The 16,789-nt window shown below is 35.0% G+C and overlaps 1 protein-coding gene and 1 non-coding gene across 3 annotated transcripts in view; both read right to left on the minus strand.

Moving 5' to 3' along the window:
• LOC112046576 (protein trachealess) overlaps window positions 1-10,555 on the minus strand; it is a 262,436-nt gene extending 251,881 nt beyond the window's left edge. For both annotated transcript variants that reach the window (XM_052888412.1, XM_052888411.1), the window contains exon 1: window positions 10,308-10,555. In XM_052888412.1, the coding sequence (XP_052744372.1) occupies window positions 10,308-10,447 (140 nt within the window). In that variant the 5' untranslated portion in view covers window positions 10,448-10,555. The remainder of the gene's footprint in view (window positions 1-10,307) is intronic.
• A 3,565-nt stretch (window positions 10,556-14,120) lies between these two features.
• On the minus strand, window positions 14,121-14,192 carry Trnaa-ugc (transfer RNA alanine (anticodon UGC)). Its single transcript has one exon. It is a non-coding gene; the product is annotated as a tRNA-Ala (tRNA).
• Between the last annotated feature and the right edge of the window lie 2,597 nt (window positions 14,193-16,789).

The raw sequence follows: 16,789 nt of genomic DNA on the forward strand, positions 1-16,789 counted from the left end.
TATTTGGGTAAATGATATTTCAAAGTGTTAGCTTTGTTATGACTATACAAAATACACAATTTGTAAAACTTTTCTCGATAGTTTATTTTTTTGAAAAATACATGTTTTGCTCACGTGAAAGTCATAATTCGGTGTCTTGTTTGCGCTTTGAATTTTATCCATATCGTACCGACACGCTGCGCGCTCTTAAAACAATCGACGTCAAAAAACACAAAATAATCCATCACAGTTTACTTCTCTGTCTACGGTCACAGTTTTAGAAATAAATCATTACAAATACGTCACAAAACCACAGACTATTTACTAAAACACTAAAGTGACTAAAAAGAAACCCGTCCAAACTAATTGTCGCATATTTTACGAGCGGAGCACGTTAAGAAGAATTAAAGACCAATTGAAGATAGTATAGTTTTTTGGTTCGCCATCGATTTATGAAGCTTGCGGATTCCTTCGCGGCCATTTAAGGATAATGTCCCTGTCTCTTATGAGGGCTTAGTACAAAGACTCGCCAACACGTATTCGAGGAAATCGATCTCTGATGTATTAATATATTTCGTGGTTTCTTTATCTGTAATTTACTTAACGGTATGTAGAGTCTTAGTGGGTGGTAAGCCCATTATACATGGAATGGAATTCGCGATGATAAAATCTTAATATCTATACATCATTATCATATCAGCAGATGGACGTCCACTGCAGGACATAGGCCTTTAGTAGCGACTTCCAAACATCACGACCTTGAGTCGCCTGCATTCAGCGAATCCCTGCGACTCGTTTGCTGTTGTCAGTCCACCTGGTGGCTAGCTTTCTAGTGCGGGGTCGCTATTCCAGCACCTTGGGACCCCAACGTCCATCGGCTCCTGAACTATGTGCCCCGCCCATTGCCACTTCAGCTTCGCGACTCGTTGAGCTATGTCGGTGACTGTAGTTCTTCTGTCTATCTCCTCATTTCTGATTCTATCACGCAGAGATACTCCTAACATAGCTCGTTCCATCGCCCACTGTGTGACGCTGAGTCATCTTATGAGGCCCATAGTTAGCGACCAAGTTTCAGAGCCATAATTCATCACTGGCAACTTGCAGTGTTCGAAGACTTTTGACTTCAGACACTGTGTCATATATAGTCAGGAGTTGTGAAGTTACAGTTAGTAGTTACCTAAAAGAGGATCGGTAAATTATGAAATACTTGAAATCTTTTTGTAAAAATATCAGAAGAATGCTTTGAATCAAAGAGCATACCTCATATAGCACAGAAAGAACTTGAGAAGCATTGAAAATTTAAATGAAATCGAATGAAAAAAGAATTTGTAATACTCGATCTGAAGTGAAGTATACTTTAAATTGAATTGAATTAAAAAGAAATTCAATGGGATTCTTGAAAATGATATCCAATAAAAATTTAATTTGAATTACCAACAACCATAATTCCGGTATTTAAAAATTTGCAAGAAATTGTATTTATAGGTCAGGAGGTGGTGGTGATGTCGTTATAACTTTATTCCATGAGTTTCTTACAGATTTATGGGACAGATAAAAAAAAGTTATTAAGTGTCGTTGGCGATCAAAAGTTCTTTACAAAAACGTATTTATCGTCGTTAGAGATATTGATTTTTGTTATTTATTTACGTAGTATACTTCTCATCAAAAAAATCGCAACAGTCCGCAAATACTGTTCAGGCGGAGTGTTTCTATTTTTTTGATGAGAAGTATATTATTAATTATATTGTATATTAATTAGTTAATTACTAGATAGTTCAACGTAACATGTTTTTGTTGTATCATGTTCTTTTATAAGACTGATAAATAAAACATTTAATGAATAATGAAAATGATATAAATAAAAACATTACACCATGTTTTTTACTTACAAGTTCCTTGTATCTTTTATTATACATGCAATAAAGTGGTTAGATAAATAATAATTAATTAGTTAAATAAAAATACATGTATGAGTATACATAAAAATGTTAATATTATTAAACACCCCTTTACTAGAATTTAACCAACCTACATAATACATATACCAAATAAGTACCTGTAGTTAAAACATCAATGACGAAAAATGCAAAAAGAAAATTAAATTTTATTTTTAAATCTTATCCCCTAAATCAGCTTTCTTTACATAAAAACTACATATAAATCGTTCGTGAGTTACGATGCTAAAAACGTAGATTTACCATACACAGTGGTAGGCAATTTGTGTACGGATTAGTACTTTTTTATTATTTTGTTTAATTTATTTATAGTTTATTTCATTCTGCATCATCTCACCTGATGGTAAGTGATGATGCAATCTTAGATGGAAGCAGGCTACCTTGTTAGGAGGAGGTTGAAAATCCACAGCCCTTTTCGGTACACTAAAGACTCATTATGAATCAGTTATGGAGAAGGAATTAATTTTACACATACTCGTAGTGTACATTTACCCTTTCCTAGACAAAAATCTTATGCACGTCATTACATACACGCGGTAAACTTACAACAACCTCTCAAGATCTTGGGGGCGCCCAGACGGATATGTGGCGAACGAACTCTTTCGTTCGCCCACTTCAGGTTAGGCCATCTACATTCACATTCCAGATTCATTTCATATTTAGAATTCCCTCGACCGCGCATGCGTGGATATATTGTTTCGCCCATTCATTACATCTTAACCAGTTCTCCATTCCACACCGCTTCATCACCTATTTGATAGTACTTTTATTTTATATCTATATACAACTGTTACAATCAGTGAATAAATACCTATACTAATCAACATCGTCCTCTTCATATCTATATAATAATACCAAACCTCCATGGCGATAGATACACTCAAGCCAAAACACCCTCCCAGAACGCCCTCAAACCCAGAGGAGACGCATTTAGAATTTCACCCATCTCTTCTGCTTCTGCCTTCGGGCCCTATTAGGCAATGCTTCTGCGCTAACCCAAAACCCTTGTTTCTGAGAATTTAGAGCACTTACACAATCAGAAAAAAAACTATTGCATCGGAGGCTAAAGTTTTAACCACAACCTCCCAAACTATATCTGAAATCAATTTATCCGAATTCAAAAACATTGAGCACAGAATGCGAAAAGAAAATTTAAAATTCCATTCGCAATACGAGGCATTTGTTTTAATTATGCGATCTGTTTGGGCCATCATTAATTATTGATGACAAAGTGAAGCTGGGCTGAGGCAAACATCCACAGTAATCGACACCAGCCACTAATGAAGCAGTCTGAAATGCAACACGCCGAATCACAGCACAACAAAAAAAATACCACTCATTGCTGCGTTGAAGAAACAAATGCTTTTTTGAGTCAAAATTCATTTATTTCAAGTGAGTTTGCAAGCACTTTTGAAATGTCAGGTTTATGTGTATGTTAAATAAAGTTAAAATAAAAAAGTTACGAAGGTTCTAAACGCGCCTTAGTTCGAGAAGAGCCCACAACAAACTCAGCTAAGGTTTTTTTTTTCTTTGTTATCACCATGGTCCATTTTATAAATATTGTCTAAAACTAAATTCCCAGTCATCATTGCACTAAAATAGCATTTCAATCGGAAGTTTTTTTGATAAATTTACATTATACTATGACTTTTCTAAATATAGCTATTCTATGTATTTCCTGCGTTAAGACTATGAATTCAGAATATGGATCCGAGAGTTAGTCTCTAAGTATGAGTCTTAAAAGCTTAGAGTAATGATAATGAACTTTGTTAAGAATGGTGATATAAAAGAGTAACTGTTCAGATTATTCCCGAGTCTGTCTGTCTGCCTTACGAACCGATGTCTCTACAGATACTGAAACTTAATGTTTCAAAAGTGCATGTAACTCAGCCTATTTGAAATTTATTTTGAATTTCGATTTTATGTATCTATAATATCTACCTTAACGATAAAGATACCTTGGATCAGCTTCACACAGTAAAAATAAAAAGAAATCGTAACGATTTTTAACCATTGTAAATATGACATGTACCTATTTGTATGTTTTGTTATTGCCGGCTCTTCTCGACAGAACCTGCCTTCAGAAGAGAGTAGTAGAGTAGTAGGTAGAGTCTTTACAAATACACAAAATTGACGTTTCAAAAGTGGTTGTAAAGGAAGCCTACTTGAAATAAATGCATTTTGATTTCGATTTTTGATTTTAGGTAGCTTTAATATCCAAGTAAGATATCGGAAGAAACGGGCGGATCTGTAATTAGGATTGGATCAGATGACCACAGCGACCCGCGAAATGACACGGTTGCCGTCATTTTGATAGTAATTTCGGACCCGCACAGATTATAGTGCGGTGCGTGCGGATAGCGCTCCGATACCAATGCTGATGAATGGCTGAAATGTGTTGAAATTTTGGAAAAGTATGACCAAAAATAAGAAAGTAATCCTCGGAGAATCACATTAAGGAATCGCTTTAATTTTTTCTCTCACAACATTTTTAAATCAACAAATTTAAATCGTATTACACAAAATACGATTTAAATTTTGTAAAAAATTTAGCCTTGCTCCCATCGATCGTAGATCATTAGATGGGCCTCAAAGTGTCGCGAAATTGTCATTGGTTTCGCAAATTGAGTACGTCATCACTCGTAACACATTTCTCTTTATTCATGTTGTGGCTTGTGTTTTTACACTTCCAAAATGAACACGTAGGAATAATAAAGCGATTAAAATGAAACAAAACAGTAAATCTTTTAGTAATTTTTTTTTAAGTCCACATCCACTAACAGCATGCGCTTGTTACGTACTATGATAAGATGTGCGTGCACGTCTTTGGATAATGACATAAAATTGTGCGTTCTTTAGTATGGAGGAGCCCATCTAAAGATTTATATCGATGCTTGCTCCACGATTTGAGGGCACATAAAACCGATGGTCAAAGTTCCAGAGTGAGGAATCTTCTAACAATATGCGCAGCCTCAAAAATTACTTTAATACAAAAATTACCTTTTGTCTCCGACCCTTGATCCGAAGGTCAAGCGAAAGGACTTGGTCGAAGGTTTTCGCTATAAGATCATTGACTGAAGCGACTCATCTGTTGGATAGAGTATTACAGATTACAGAGTCGAGTTGAATTAAAAAAGAATGGGTGTATAAGCTTTCAAATTGCTCAAGCTTGTTATGAAAGATTTCTCTAGTTTGTAGACACCAAAATACTGATTCCGACACTTATATCAGATAGACAATCGTACCATTTTCCCGAAATATTTGAGAAAAACTTACATTTCCATAACTTCTACCCTTATTAAATACTCGCAGACTCCCGCGACTAAGTCCACATGGAATTCAGTTTTTCACAAATTCAGCGGGAACCATAGACTTTTCCGGGATGAAAAGCAGCCTATGTGTTAATCCAGAGTAAACTCTATTTCCATTCCAAATTTCAGCCAAATCGCTTTAGTAGCTGCAGTGTTAAAGAGGAACAAACATACTTACACACTTACACACAAACTTCGCCTTTATAATGTTAGTGTGATTATTGTGACACTCTAACAAATTATACTTTAACTGAAATACTTTGAACTTTCCAGAGAAGCAAGTCTCATTCACACAAAGACAAAAGTCTCTTAAACAAAACCATCTTCCAAACATCACAAATTTCAATCCACTAAAAAGCGGGATCGATCTCGTAGGTAGATATATCGGCTACTTACAAAAGAATTTACGAACAATACGAATATTTCCCTCACTCTCCACCGCTGGGACAGTGGCGGATTCACAAAGGACATATAAATAAATAAATAAATAGCCTTTTTATTTTCTTTTTTTTTTAAAGGACAACGGGCACTAAAATATGAAAACTATATCAGGCCGTACAGATATGAAATGTATGTGGAAAAGACAGAATAAGGACTCTAGTTTTACGATAATAATAAGGGTCGCATTATTTTGGGTATTGTCATATTTTCCAGTTGTGGGAATCAAACCCAGAGCTTTGGATGCAGAAGGTAGGGTCACAACCCACTACGTCACTTATTCATCAATTATCAGCCGATGGATGTCCACTGCTGGACATATGCCTCTTGCGTAAACCAGGCCTCTTGTATGGACCACTTGGTTATCAAATATTAATTGTCGTAATTATTAAATTTATAATAGAAATCAGGGGTTAATAAAATAGAAAATTTTAATATTTTACCACTGTACAATACGTCTAGTAAATACTAAAATACCGAAATTTTTTAATAAAATTTTTTAGACTCCTTTTCTCTAGGTATGCATGAACCTTAGTTTTTCTTTATTTCTGTTATATATTTTAGGCCAAATATGCCACCCATTAAAACCAGCCTACTATCAAATCCGTCACTGCTCTGGGAGGTTGAAAAAAAAGCTAAAAACAAAGTCGTAAACACTCGTAACTTTTCTCTGGATGCTTATTTTCCCGTGCTTTATGCGGCGCGCGCAAAAAGCTGGTCTCTTGGCATGTTGCCCTAATAAGTAAAGCTTATCTTTGCTGCCAGCTTTTTGTGTGGCGATTTTGTTCCTATACGCATCGTTTGATAGACAATTATAACTTCTGAGATGTAGCACCTGCATTATTATAGTAATAGTTTATGGCGATTAAAATAGCTCCTGCAGACCAATTCACTAACTTTGTTGTTGGTACATCTTGTGGACATATAAATTCAAAATTCATTTAATTCAATTAGGCTTTGACTTTTGAAAAGTCAGGTTATGTCATAATTTAATTTAATCTAATTGTGGTAATAATAGTCGAAAGTTAATAAAGTTACGAGGGTTCCAAAGCGCCTTGGTCTGAGAAGAGCTCACAACATACTCAGCCAAAATTTATTTTTACGTTTACCTACAACACAACTCTTCGGATATTTTAGAGTAGAGATGATATTTCCCAATGGGGATGATGACTAGGTTTGAATAAAATGATACATTCGGGTAAATAAGGTCAATGTTAACTAATTTATACATAAAAAGCAAAGATTGTCCGGATATTTGCAAAATAAATGAGATTATAAAATTTCAAAATTTATTAAAAATATTTTATCGTAATTAGATGAAAATTCATACAGTTTTGGCTTCCTTTCATTAAATGTGACATTTTTTAATATTTGAACTATAAACATAAACGCACAAATAACAAAGATATTAGTAATTTTGTTTGAACGCACATACAAATCTAACGATCATTACATTGCCTACGACGTCATCAGTTCGTGCCATTTTGTATGGGGCGTTTTTCAGAGATCTGACTCTTTGAATCCCTGTAGCTCCGAAAGTAATGATCGCAGATACCCTGTTCCTTTTACAAAATTGCTTTACTATTAGTATACTCATAATTTATATACAATTTAAAAAACTGTCATTACCAACTAGCTATTGGTTCAACAGATTTCGTATTTACTATTTATTTAATAGTCCAAACTATGGAGAATAGAGACGTGATAGCCCAGTGGAAATTGTTTATGGACTATCTCGCAGGAATCAGAAAAAGGCCAGATGCGACGTGTATGTGCTGTAGTGAAACGGACAACGCATTGCATAAAATATTCCACTGTTCACGGTGGAGTAAAGACAGAGAAGAAGTTTGTGCGAAAGTGGGTGATATCTCGGTAGAAAACCTTGTACCCAAAATGTTGGAAACGGCAAATAACTGGACGACTATCGTTGACTTCTTAGATAGAGTCATGCCCCTCCAAGTTTTCAGTTATGTGCATTTTAAGAAATTAAATATCACGTGTGTCAAACGGTGAAAGAAAAACATTGTAAGGAAACCTGCATATCTGAGAATTTTCTTAATTCTCTACGTGTGTGAAGTCTGCCAATCCGCTTTGGGCCAGTGTGGTGGACTAAGCCCTAACCCCTCTCATTCTGAGATTAGTCAAGACGTTGGTGGTAATACACCCCCGTACTTTGCAGAGTACGTTAATCCTAGTGGCTTGCACTTCGTATATGCACTAATGCGCTGCCTACCCTAAGGGCTGAATACAAATAACCTATGTTGGACCACAGAATTCATATAGTTAGTATTATAAAAACATCGTGACGAAACCTCATGTGTGAAGTCCGCATTGGGTCAATGCAGCGTGGAAAACTATTATAGCCTAACCCCTTTTATTCTGAGAGGAGACTCGTGCTCAAAAGTAAGCCATATATGGGTTGTAAATTCTGATGAATAAAAAAGGAAAGATTTTGAACGAGACAAAGTTTCACTTTAGCGATTCGTAATCAGTTTAAGGTGTCACTTGACTCGGGAACTGCAGACATGTTAATTACCACCCAATTGGCTCTCAGTTGAGGTGAAAGAATGTCTAATGACATTGAAACTCTTTGTACAATTGTGCGGAAATGTTGGTGCTTTACATTGTCGACTGTAATTGGTCTGATTTCCTTGCAATTATATCAATTTATTAGCGGACGCCCGCGACTTCGTCTGCGTGTAAATCAATGTAAACTTTCAAACCCTATTTCACCACTTTAGAATTTAAAAAAATTTTGAATTATATCAGACAGACAAGAAATCGACAAAAAAAATTTTTAGCTTTAGTATCGATTATATAATGCACCCCAACAAAAATTCAATGTGCAGAATGTACAAAATGTACAGAATTTGTATTATAAGTATAGATTCTAGATGGCGCTAGCGTCCTTTATGTCACGCTAACGTTTGTTGTTACAAATGATATAAGTAAAATCTCAAATTGTGAATAAATGTATAGAATTCAACCAGCTTTATTAGAAGTATAGATAATAATTCTTTCATATTAATAACTTGCCTTTGCCCGCTTTTTTTAACTTTCATCTCATTTAATTGTAAGTTTTTTGTGCGCGAAATGAGCAAGCAAAAGTCCTTTATGATGCAACAGGAAAATCAATTCGAATTTAGAACGTAATTATAGTAGAAAATAGTAGATTGTTATACAAGGGGCTAAAAAGACCCATTACGTCTCGGGCCGCCTAAATAGAAACCCAGTTTATAATGGGTTTAGCCCCACGTGTTACACTCTGCTTTTCACTACGATTGCGAGAAATTAAAATAGTTTAGTACAATATTCAATGATTTATTTTAATTTTTTTTTTTTTTTATTGAGAAAGAATACAATAAGGAACTTAAGCTAACTTATCCTAATAACTATACAAATCATGCCCACGTGGAATGGTGGCAAGAATACTGGCTGCATTTCCGCGCTGGACAGCCAAGCTGATCCTTTGCGCAAAAAATGAGCCAGCCCTTCTGTCACCAGTCGAGGCAACAAGCCGCGGTGAAATGATATGGAAAAATTTTATTTTAATTGAAAATTAAATGTACAAAGTCTACAATTTTGGATATTAAGGGAGATGCTTTTACCCGGAAACATAATTTCCGAATACTGTGAAGATGAATAATGATAATAGTTTAAAAAACTCCTTTCGTAATTGAATCCATTCGTGTTGTTTTCTCCACTTTACCTAGGTAGGGATTTAAGTAAATGCGTCTCGACTTTGATGGTAACAGATTGAAAATTTCATCCATCTCCAAATTAGGATCACCATTCTTACTAGATGAAGACAACAATAACAATTAATGTTGGACAATATATAAGTTACCGTCACAAATTTACAATAAATTTCTTAAAAAAATCAAGTGTGTATTATTCACGCCAATTGTTTTTTAAATTCTCGCTTTTTAATTTAATTTTTTTTCACATGAGAAAAAGGCAAAGGTATTACACCGTAAAGGATGTCCTATGTCTTCAAATCACGCTCTATTCGCAACTCAATAAAAATTAAATAAAAAAATAAACGCATTCCACAGACAAGAACGCTGCATTTCATTCCAATTTAAAGTTTTTTATTTATTTTTCAAAACAATCGGGGCCTTACCTATAATGATTCCATTTTCGAATAAAACCTCCTCCGTTTTATAGTAGGCTAGTACTTGGCTAGTACTCGTAACAGACAAGAATTAAAAAACAAAATTACTTTAGCCCCTAGAAGCTAAAATGCTTGTTTAGCCCCGCTGTGGAGTGGTAATATGACAGTGTTTTTGAGCAAGAGTAGTGAAAATATTTTTTTTATGGTTGGTATAAGGTAGCCCTTTTGAGCACTGGGCGTAGGTATGGTAACATTTTTTCAGAAAAATATAGTATTTTTCAGATTTAGCTATAAAAAAATGTAATACGCTTAAATAAAATATAGTATTTAAGCAAAATTGGACATTTATATTTAAAAAAAACGATCTATTCGCTTCGATCGCATTTATCAAGATTTATTTGTCTAAAAGTTTCTTTTGAAATTTTTGAAAACTGAAGCAATTATATTCTAATTTTTTTGTTTAATGTTTGGTGCTCAGTAAAATGATGATATTAAAAAAATGTGACTCACCGGTAGTAAGGGAACGGCTGTGGCACATGCAGGTCCATCGGCACGGGCGCAGCATGTGCATAGTCATGCGGCATCATGCTATGCATGCCATGCATCATGGCTGCCCACGGCGACGATGCGAAACCTCCGCCGTGCTCCATGCTGACCTCGTCAGTCGCTTATCATCACTTTTGTCACTTTCTGTTATATTTTCGTCACTTTTTCGCACATATGGTGTCACATATTATTCTTGAAACTAATAATTTGTTTTTTCTCTATTTATAGTTTAACTGAAGTACTTAAACTTTACCTAGTTGGTTAGAAACATTCGAACTTTATGAGTACTTAGATATTATTACTACGTAATCGGAAAAATATTTAAATTAACACATAGTATTATATGAATGTGTGGATGCGTTATTTACTCAATATTATATTTGTGTATTTATGCATATATCTATATACTTATAGGTAAATATATATTGATTTATTCATAAAACTGTAAACCTGGCTGGTATATACCTGGCTATACTTGGGTATTAGAATTGGTTATGTATAAAGATATTTTTAGTACAGGTACCTAACTAAAAATAACCAACCTAAATACCTACCACTCCATTGAGAATATATTTTTTGGAATCTGAGAAAAATTTACCTGTGAGCCGTAAAATCAATAAAACAATCATTCGGGTGTACCTACCTAAAATATCAAGTGAATTGTAAGTAGATTGGTAGATTGATAATCATATTGATAACCTTACGCCATAATCAAAATCTTTAAAAAAATAATTCGAATATAAAAAAATCTAATTTGTATTTGGAATCGTGAATTCGTCAGGTAAATTCATTACACTGTATTTTTCAATAATTATGTTGGCCAGTACTTAGGAGCCAACATTCGATATGTTTGTACAGCGGGTATACGTAAGGTTTGATTGGTTTAGTCTTATTAGTAAAGACCATATCGGTTTTACTAAGAAAAATTAAAAAAAAAACATACACATTGGATTGAAGATCTCCTTTTTAAAAAAATAATTAATAAAAATAATCTAATTTGAATTTGGAATCGTTAATTCATTAGTTCTTTACGATGTACGTTACAATAGGAGCCAAAATACGATATATTTACTCAGCGGATATACGTAAGGTGATTGTTTTATTCTTATTTAGTAAATAACACATGGGCATTACCTACTAAAAATAATAATTTTGAAAATACACAGAAAATATCCTTTTTTAAATCGGAACAATTAACAGTACTAAGGCCAGAATACTGAGCCGTAAAATCATTAAAAAAGTGAAACAGAATGTACAAAATCTAATTTGAATTTAGAATCGTGAATGTATTAATTCTTTACGGTGTACGTTACTTAGGAGCCAATATACGATATTTTTACTCTAGGGGCATACATAAAGTGATTGTTTAGTAAAGATAATATCGGTTTTACTAAATATAAAAATTAAAAAAAAAAACAAAAAATCTTTTTGAAATCGGGTTAATAAAGGCCAGAACACTCAGCCATAAAATCATTAAAAAAAAAGTTAATTAGAATGTAAAAAATCTAATTTGAATTTAGAATCGTGAATTCATTAGTTCTGTACGGTGTACGTTACTTAGGAGCCAACATAAGATATATTTACTCAGCGGGCATACGTAAGGTGGTTGTTTTAGCCTTATTTAGTAAAGACAATATCAGTTTTACTAAAAATAAAAATTAAAAAATATGCAAAAAAATCTTTTTGAAATCAAAATAATAAGGTCAGAACACTGAGCTGTAAAATCATTTAAAAAAAGTTAATTAGAATGTAAAAAATCTAATTTGAATTTGGAATCGTGAATTCATTAGTTCTTTACGGTGTACGTTACTTAGGAGCCAACATACGATATATTTACTCAGCGGGCATACGTAAGGTGATTGTTTTAGTATTATTTATCAGCACCTATTAGTAAAGCCGATGTGATGTTTGCTTTCGGCTAAAGTATTTATTGCGTTAATGTTTTGTTAACCTCATGTGATTACGGGTTTTTGTGTTTGTCAAGCAATAACATCTGTTTGACTTGGCTCAAAACGCGGGAGTGCGCACGAATGTAAGAATCACTAAAACTTCGCTGTTTGCTCGTTTTTAAGCCTTTGACGGGTTTACGGCAATTGTAACTTACTAAACCTTCATAGTTTGAAAAGCTGGTGGACGTTAGGGTCCACCAATGCTGGAATAGTGACCCCGCAGTTGATCGACCCCCAGTAGGTGGACCAATGATATCAAGTGGTACCGCTGGATGATTATGGTGGTGTTTAGAAGCTCTTACAATAGGCCTATGTTCAGCTCAGTGGACGTCCATCGGCTTCAAATGATGATGATGGTGGAACCCTCATTTATTTTAGAATTTAAACTTTCGTGAGTGTTTTTTTTTGAATATTCAATAGATGGCTAAAATCATGTTATTATTGTCAGAGTATGCCCGAATTTTGAAACCGTACGAAGCTCTTAGCTATAAGCTTGTTAATGCAATGCGCCATAAACATAACTGTAGGTGGCTGCAACCCTTACCTAATCTATGATTAGTGTATTTAAAAGAAAATTGAGTTTTTTTTAACCAAATATTTCGCTAAAAATCGGCATAGTTAGATATCGAGACGTTTCTTAAATCAAATCTTGAACTTACTTAAAATACGTTTATCTTACTTAAAATACGTTTATCAACTCATTTTCTTGAACAATACAAGCTACTAACTCAAAATGTCCTTTCATGAAAATTGTTACAAAACGTAAATTAGTTCACTGTAAGTACATCACTGGAAAATCACTGAAAATACCACAACCACAGTTCACGCAGACAATTCCCTCAAAACACTATAAAAACTCAAATCATATCACAACAATTTGTCCCACAACTTTACAATTAGAATTTTTTTTTTCGTCCGAACAAGAACCTGAAGCAGTTAAAAAATTAAAAAAAAACGTCAAACAGCACGGAGGATTCCCCGCGCGTGATACGTTCTGAAACGCGCGCGCGTGCATGCATTTACAATATTTACATGCATTTTGGTCGCGCGGGGCACACGTGTGCCGAGTCTGTCGGTCCAGCGGTCATTGAGAGGATCTGCTATCAAAACTATACGGCGTGCGGTGGATGTGTGCGCGAACCGGCCCTGGCGTGCGGCGGGCATACGAAACGAGCCTCGCAAGTCGCTGCGAACACGGCACGCCGCGGCGAACGAGCGTGCTGGCGGAACTTTACCGAGAGCGAGTGGACGTATTTCGCTCGACATTTGATAAAACAGAAATCCGTACTTTTATAAATTCAGAATAGACTTGCGCTTGACTACAATCATAGGCGTACATGGTATGGAGGGGGGGACGGCGTAGACAGAAAATTAAGTAAAAATATAATCTAACTTACTTAATATATATAGAACTTATCCATTCATCATCACCATCATCAACCCATATTCGGCTCACTGCTAAGCTCGAGTCTCCTCTCAGAATGAGAGGGGTTAGGCCAATAGTCCACCACGCTGGCCCAATGCGGATTGGCAGACTTCACACACGCAGAGAATTGAGAAAATTCTCTGGTATGCAGGTTTCCTCACGATGTTTTCCTTCACCGTTTGAGACACGTGATATTTAATTTCTTAAAATGCACACAACTGAAAATTTGGATGTGCATGCCCCGGACTGGATTCGAACGCACACCCTCCGTTATCGGAGGCAGAGGTCCTATCCACTGGGCTATCACGGCTTGCTTCTCCATTATAGATACATAATATGTAAATTGGAGCATAAATAGTTAATTAATTTATAAATACTTCCTAAAATATATGGGTAAAAGTTTGGAGATGCCGGGGATCGAACCCGGGGCCTTTCACATGCAAAGCGAACGCTCTACCACTGAGCTACATCCCCTGTACTACTGTAGCGTGAAATTCTTACCTTAATAAGACATCCTCGCGTAAATTTAAACACAGCTGTATAAATACAATAAAATCTTTGATTAAAATGAATAGGTGTCTGTTTCCTAATAAATCTTCGGTCTGTATAGTTTTATTGACATTACCGTCACCAGAAAATTAGGGTGAAATGTGTACACTTCAAGGTATACATTTTCACCCTAAATTTCTGGTGAAACTTAAGGTAACAGATTATTGAAGGACGTTTTCCTAGAAAACGTGTTTTGCATATTGACGTTCTGTTATATAAAATGATTTTGTTTACTATTTTTATTTATTTACTAATACAAACACGCTAACAGCACATTTTATAATATAAACAATAGAGAAAACCCAAAGAAACAGCCAACATAATTCAGAAATCTCAATTGATAAGTTTGTATGGGAATTGTAATTTCAAATTAGGGTTAATATACTACTAATTCTTATCTACTAGTTACAATTACAATTTAAGGCAATACGACTCTGCGTTATTTTTATTACAGTTAACAAACAATTTTTCTTTACCTATATACGAAGTTAATAATATAACAAAGCCTAGCTGTATGTAGTAAGTCCTCTTTACGTTGCATAATTTACTTGTGAAAACCACATGGAAATCCGTTAAGTAGTTTTAAAATCCAATCAAAATGTAAACAGACAGACATACAAAAAAATACATATTTTTTTGTATTAATTTTATTGACTTATATTTATTGGTAGTAGTACTAGACTTTGATTTCTACTCTCTTGTTGCAATATATAGGTAGATATAGATAGATAAATAAACTAAGTAACCTGTTCAAGTGGCTCACCAATTCTCTCCGCTAGCTCTTAGCGCACCTAACGTCACGTCTGCAGTAATTGGGTTACGTTTACGTGACACGCGGGAGCGTCACGTCGCGCGCCGGCGGGGGTGTGTTCCAATTACGACTTTCGCTAATCTTCACGTGTTTGTGAAAAAAAAAACGAGTCACAACGAAAATCCTCCTTTTTCGCAATGTTTTACTAAAATTAAATTAACTTTTAATTGTTTTTGTTGGAATAATAAATATAACACGTATTTGTAGTGCTCAAAATATTATTTTACTTACATATATTTAAAAATGCTCTAAATATATCACCATAAACCTTCCATCAGTGATCCATTAAGGTATTTCCTTCATATCATCTATTAATTGTCACCAACTAACTTGCTACCTCTATTAGTAGGAGTTGTTGAGGAAAGGAAGAGAATTTTCCCATTCTTTTTGACCATGCTATCAGCTTTTCCGGCTATCAACCCTACGGTCAATAAAGTTTCACAGTTTAGCACTATCCGGAACTTCGTTCTAATCCCTTTGTAAAGTCTGCAGGGCCAAGTAGAACAACTAAGTAATGAGATGGACAAGAAACTAGAAGTAGAAGGAAGATAGTCACTGAAGATGCAAAGAAAGTTTAGCCGGTCTCAGTTGTTAAAGTCCTAAAGGACTCTCCAGTTCCTGATCGGTCCATCCATCCATCCATCCATCAAATGCTGTCATCGTTAAGGGCATGTCAGAGGTTTAATAAGCTAAAATTTATTCAAAAATCATGCATTATTTATTCTAGCTCTATTTAGAATCAAAAAATTAAGGTAAATTTCTTTTCATCATGATCAACCCATATTCGGCTCACTGCTGAGCTCGAGTCTCCTCTCAGAATGAGAGGGGTTAGGCCAATAGTCCACCACGCTGGCCCAATGCGGATTGGCAGACTTCACACACGCAGAGAATTAAGAAAAATCTCAGGTATGCAGGTTTCCTCACGATGTTTTCCTTCACCGTTTGAGACACGTGATATTTAATTTCTTAAAATGCACACAACTGAAAAGTTGGAGGTGCATGCCCTGGACTGGGTTTGAACCCACGCCCTCCGGAATCAGAGGCAGAGCTCATATCCACTGGGCTATCACGGCTCTCAAATTTCTTTTACATCCTTAAAAATCATTTTATGTATCCAGTTATGTGATATATTATTCCAGAAATACCTACTTATTAAGACAAAAACTACACAACAAGAAGATTTTTACAAAAGATCTTCAACGAGGTACTTTATTAAGCAAGTCTCGAGTCTCAGCGATTCAATTCGAAATTAGCTCTACGTGACAACCCAACCGCGTCCACCAATAAAGAACCTAATTTATGACATACGACAGACTTAAAAATGTGCAATTATCTTCAAAATGTTTGACAATAAATACGATAAGAAATATTCTCACGACATTAAACCTAAGTATGACCTAACCTGTAACCTCATACGTTTTGTATCTAACTGTCAAAGCAATTTTCAAGTGAATGAACCACCAGTCTCGTTTGAACTGTACCCCCCATCTACGTTCTCACAAACTAAGACGAAATAAGGGTTCATGTATAACAAGGGAGAGGTCAAGTTATATTGGATACTTCGTCAGTAATTGCTCGAAGAAATGATACTGTACGAACAGTCATATAACGGTGTTTGGATTATATGCGAATAAAGTATGTGAAAAAAGCAATTAGCTATAGGTTATGATGGTTATTAAGGCTATTACTAAGATTAGTAACCGGAAGAGCC

The sequence above is a fragment of the Bicyclus anynana genome, chromosome 22 (assembly GCF_947172395.1).
Source record: "Bicyclus anynana chromosome 22, ilBicAnyn1.1, whole genome shotgun sequence".
NCBI classification, from domain to species: Eukaryota; Metazoa; Arthropoda; class Insecta; order Lepidoptera; family Nymphalidae; genus Bicyclus; species Bicyclus anynana.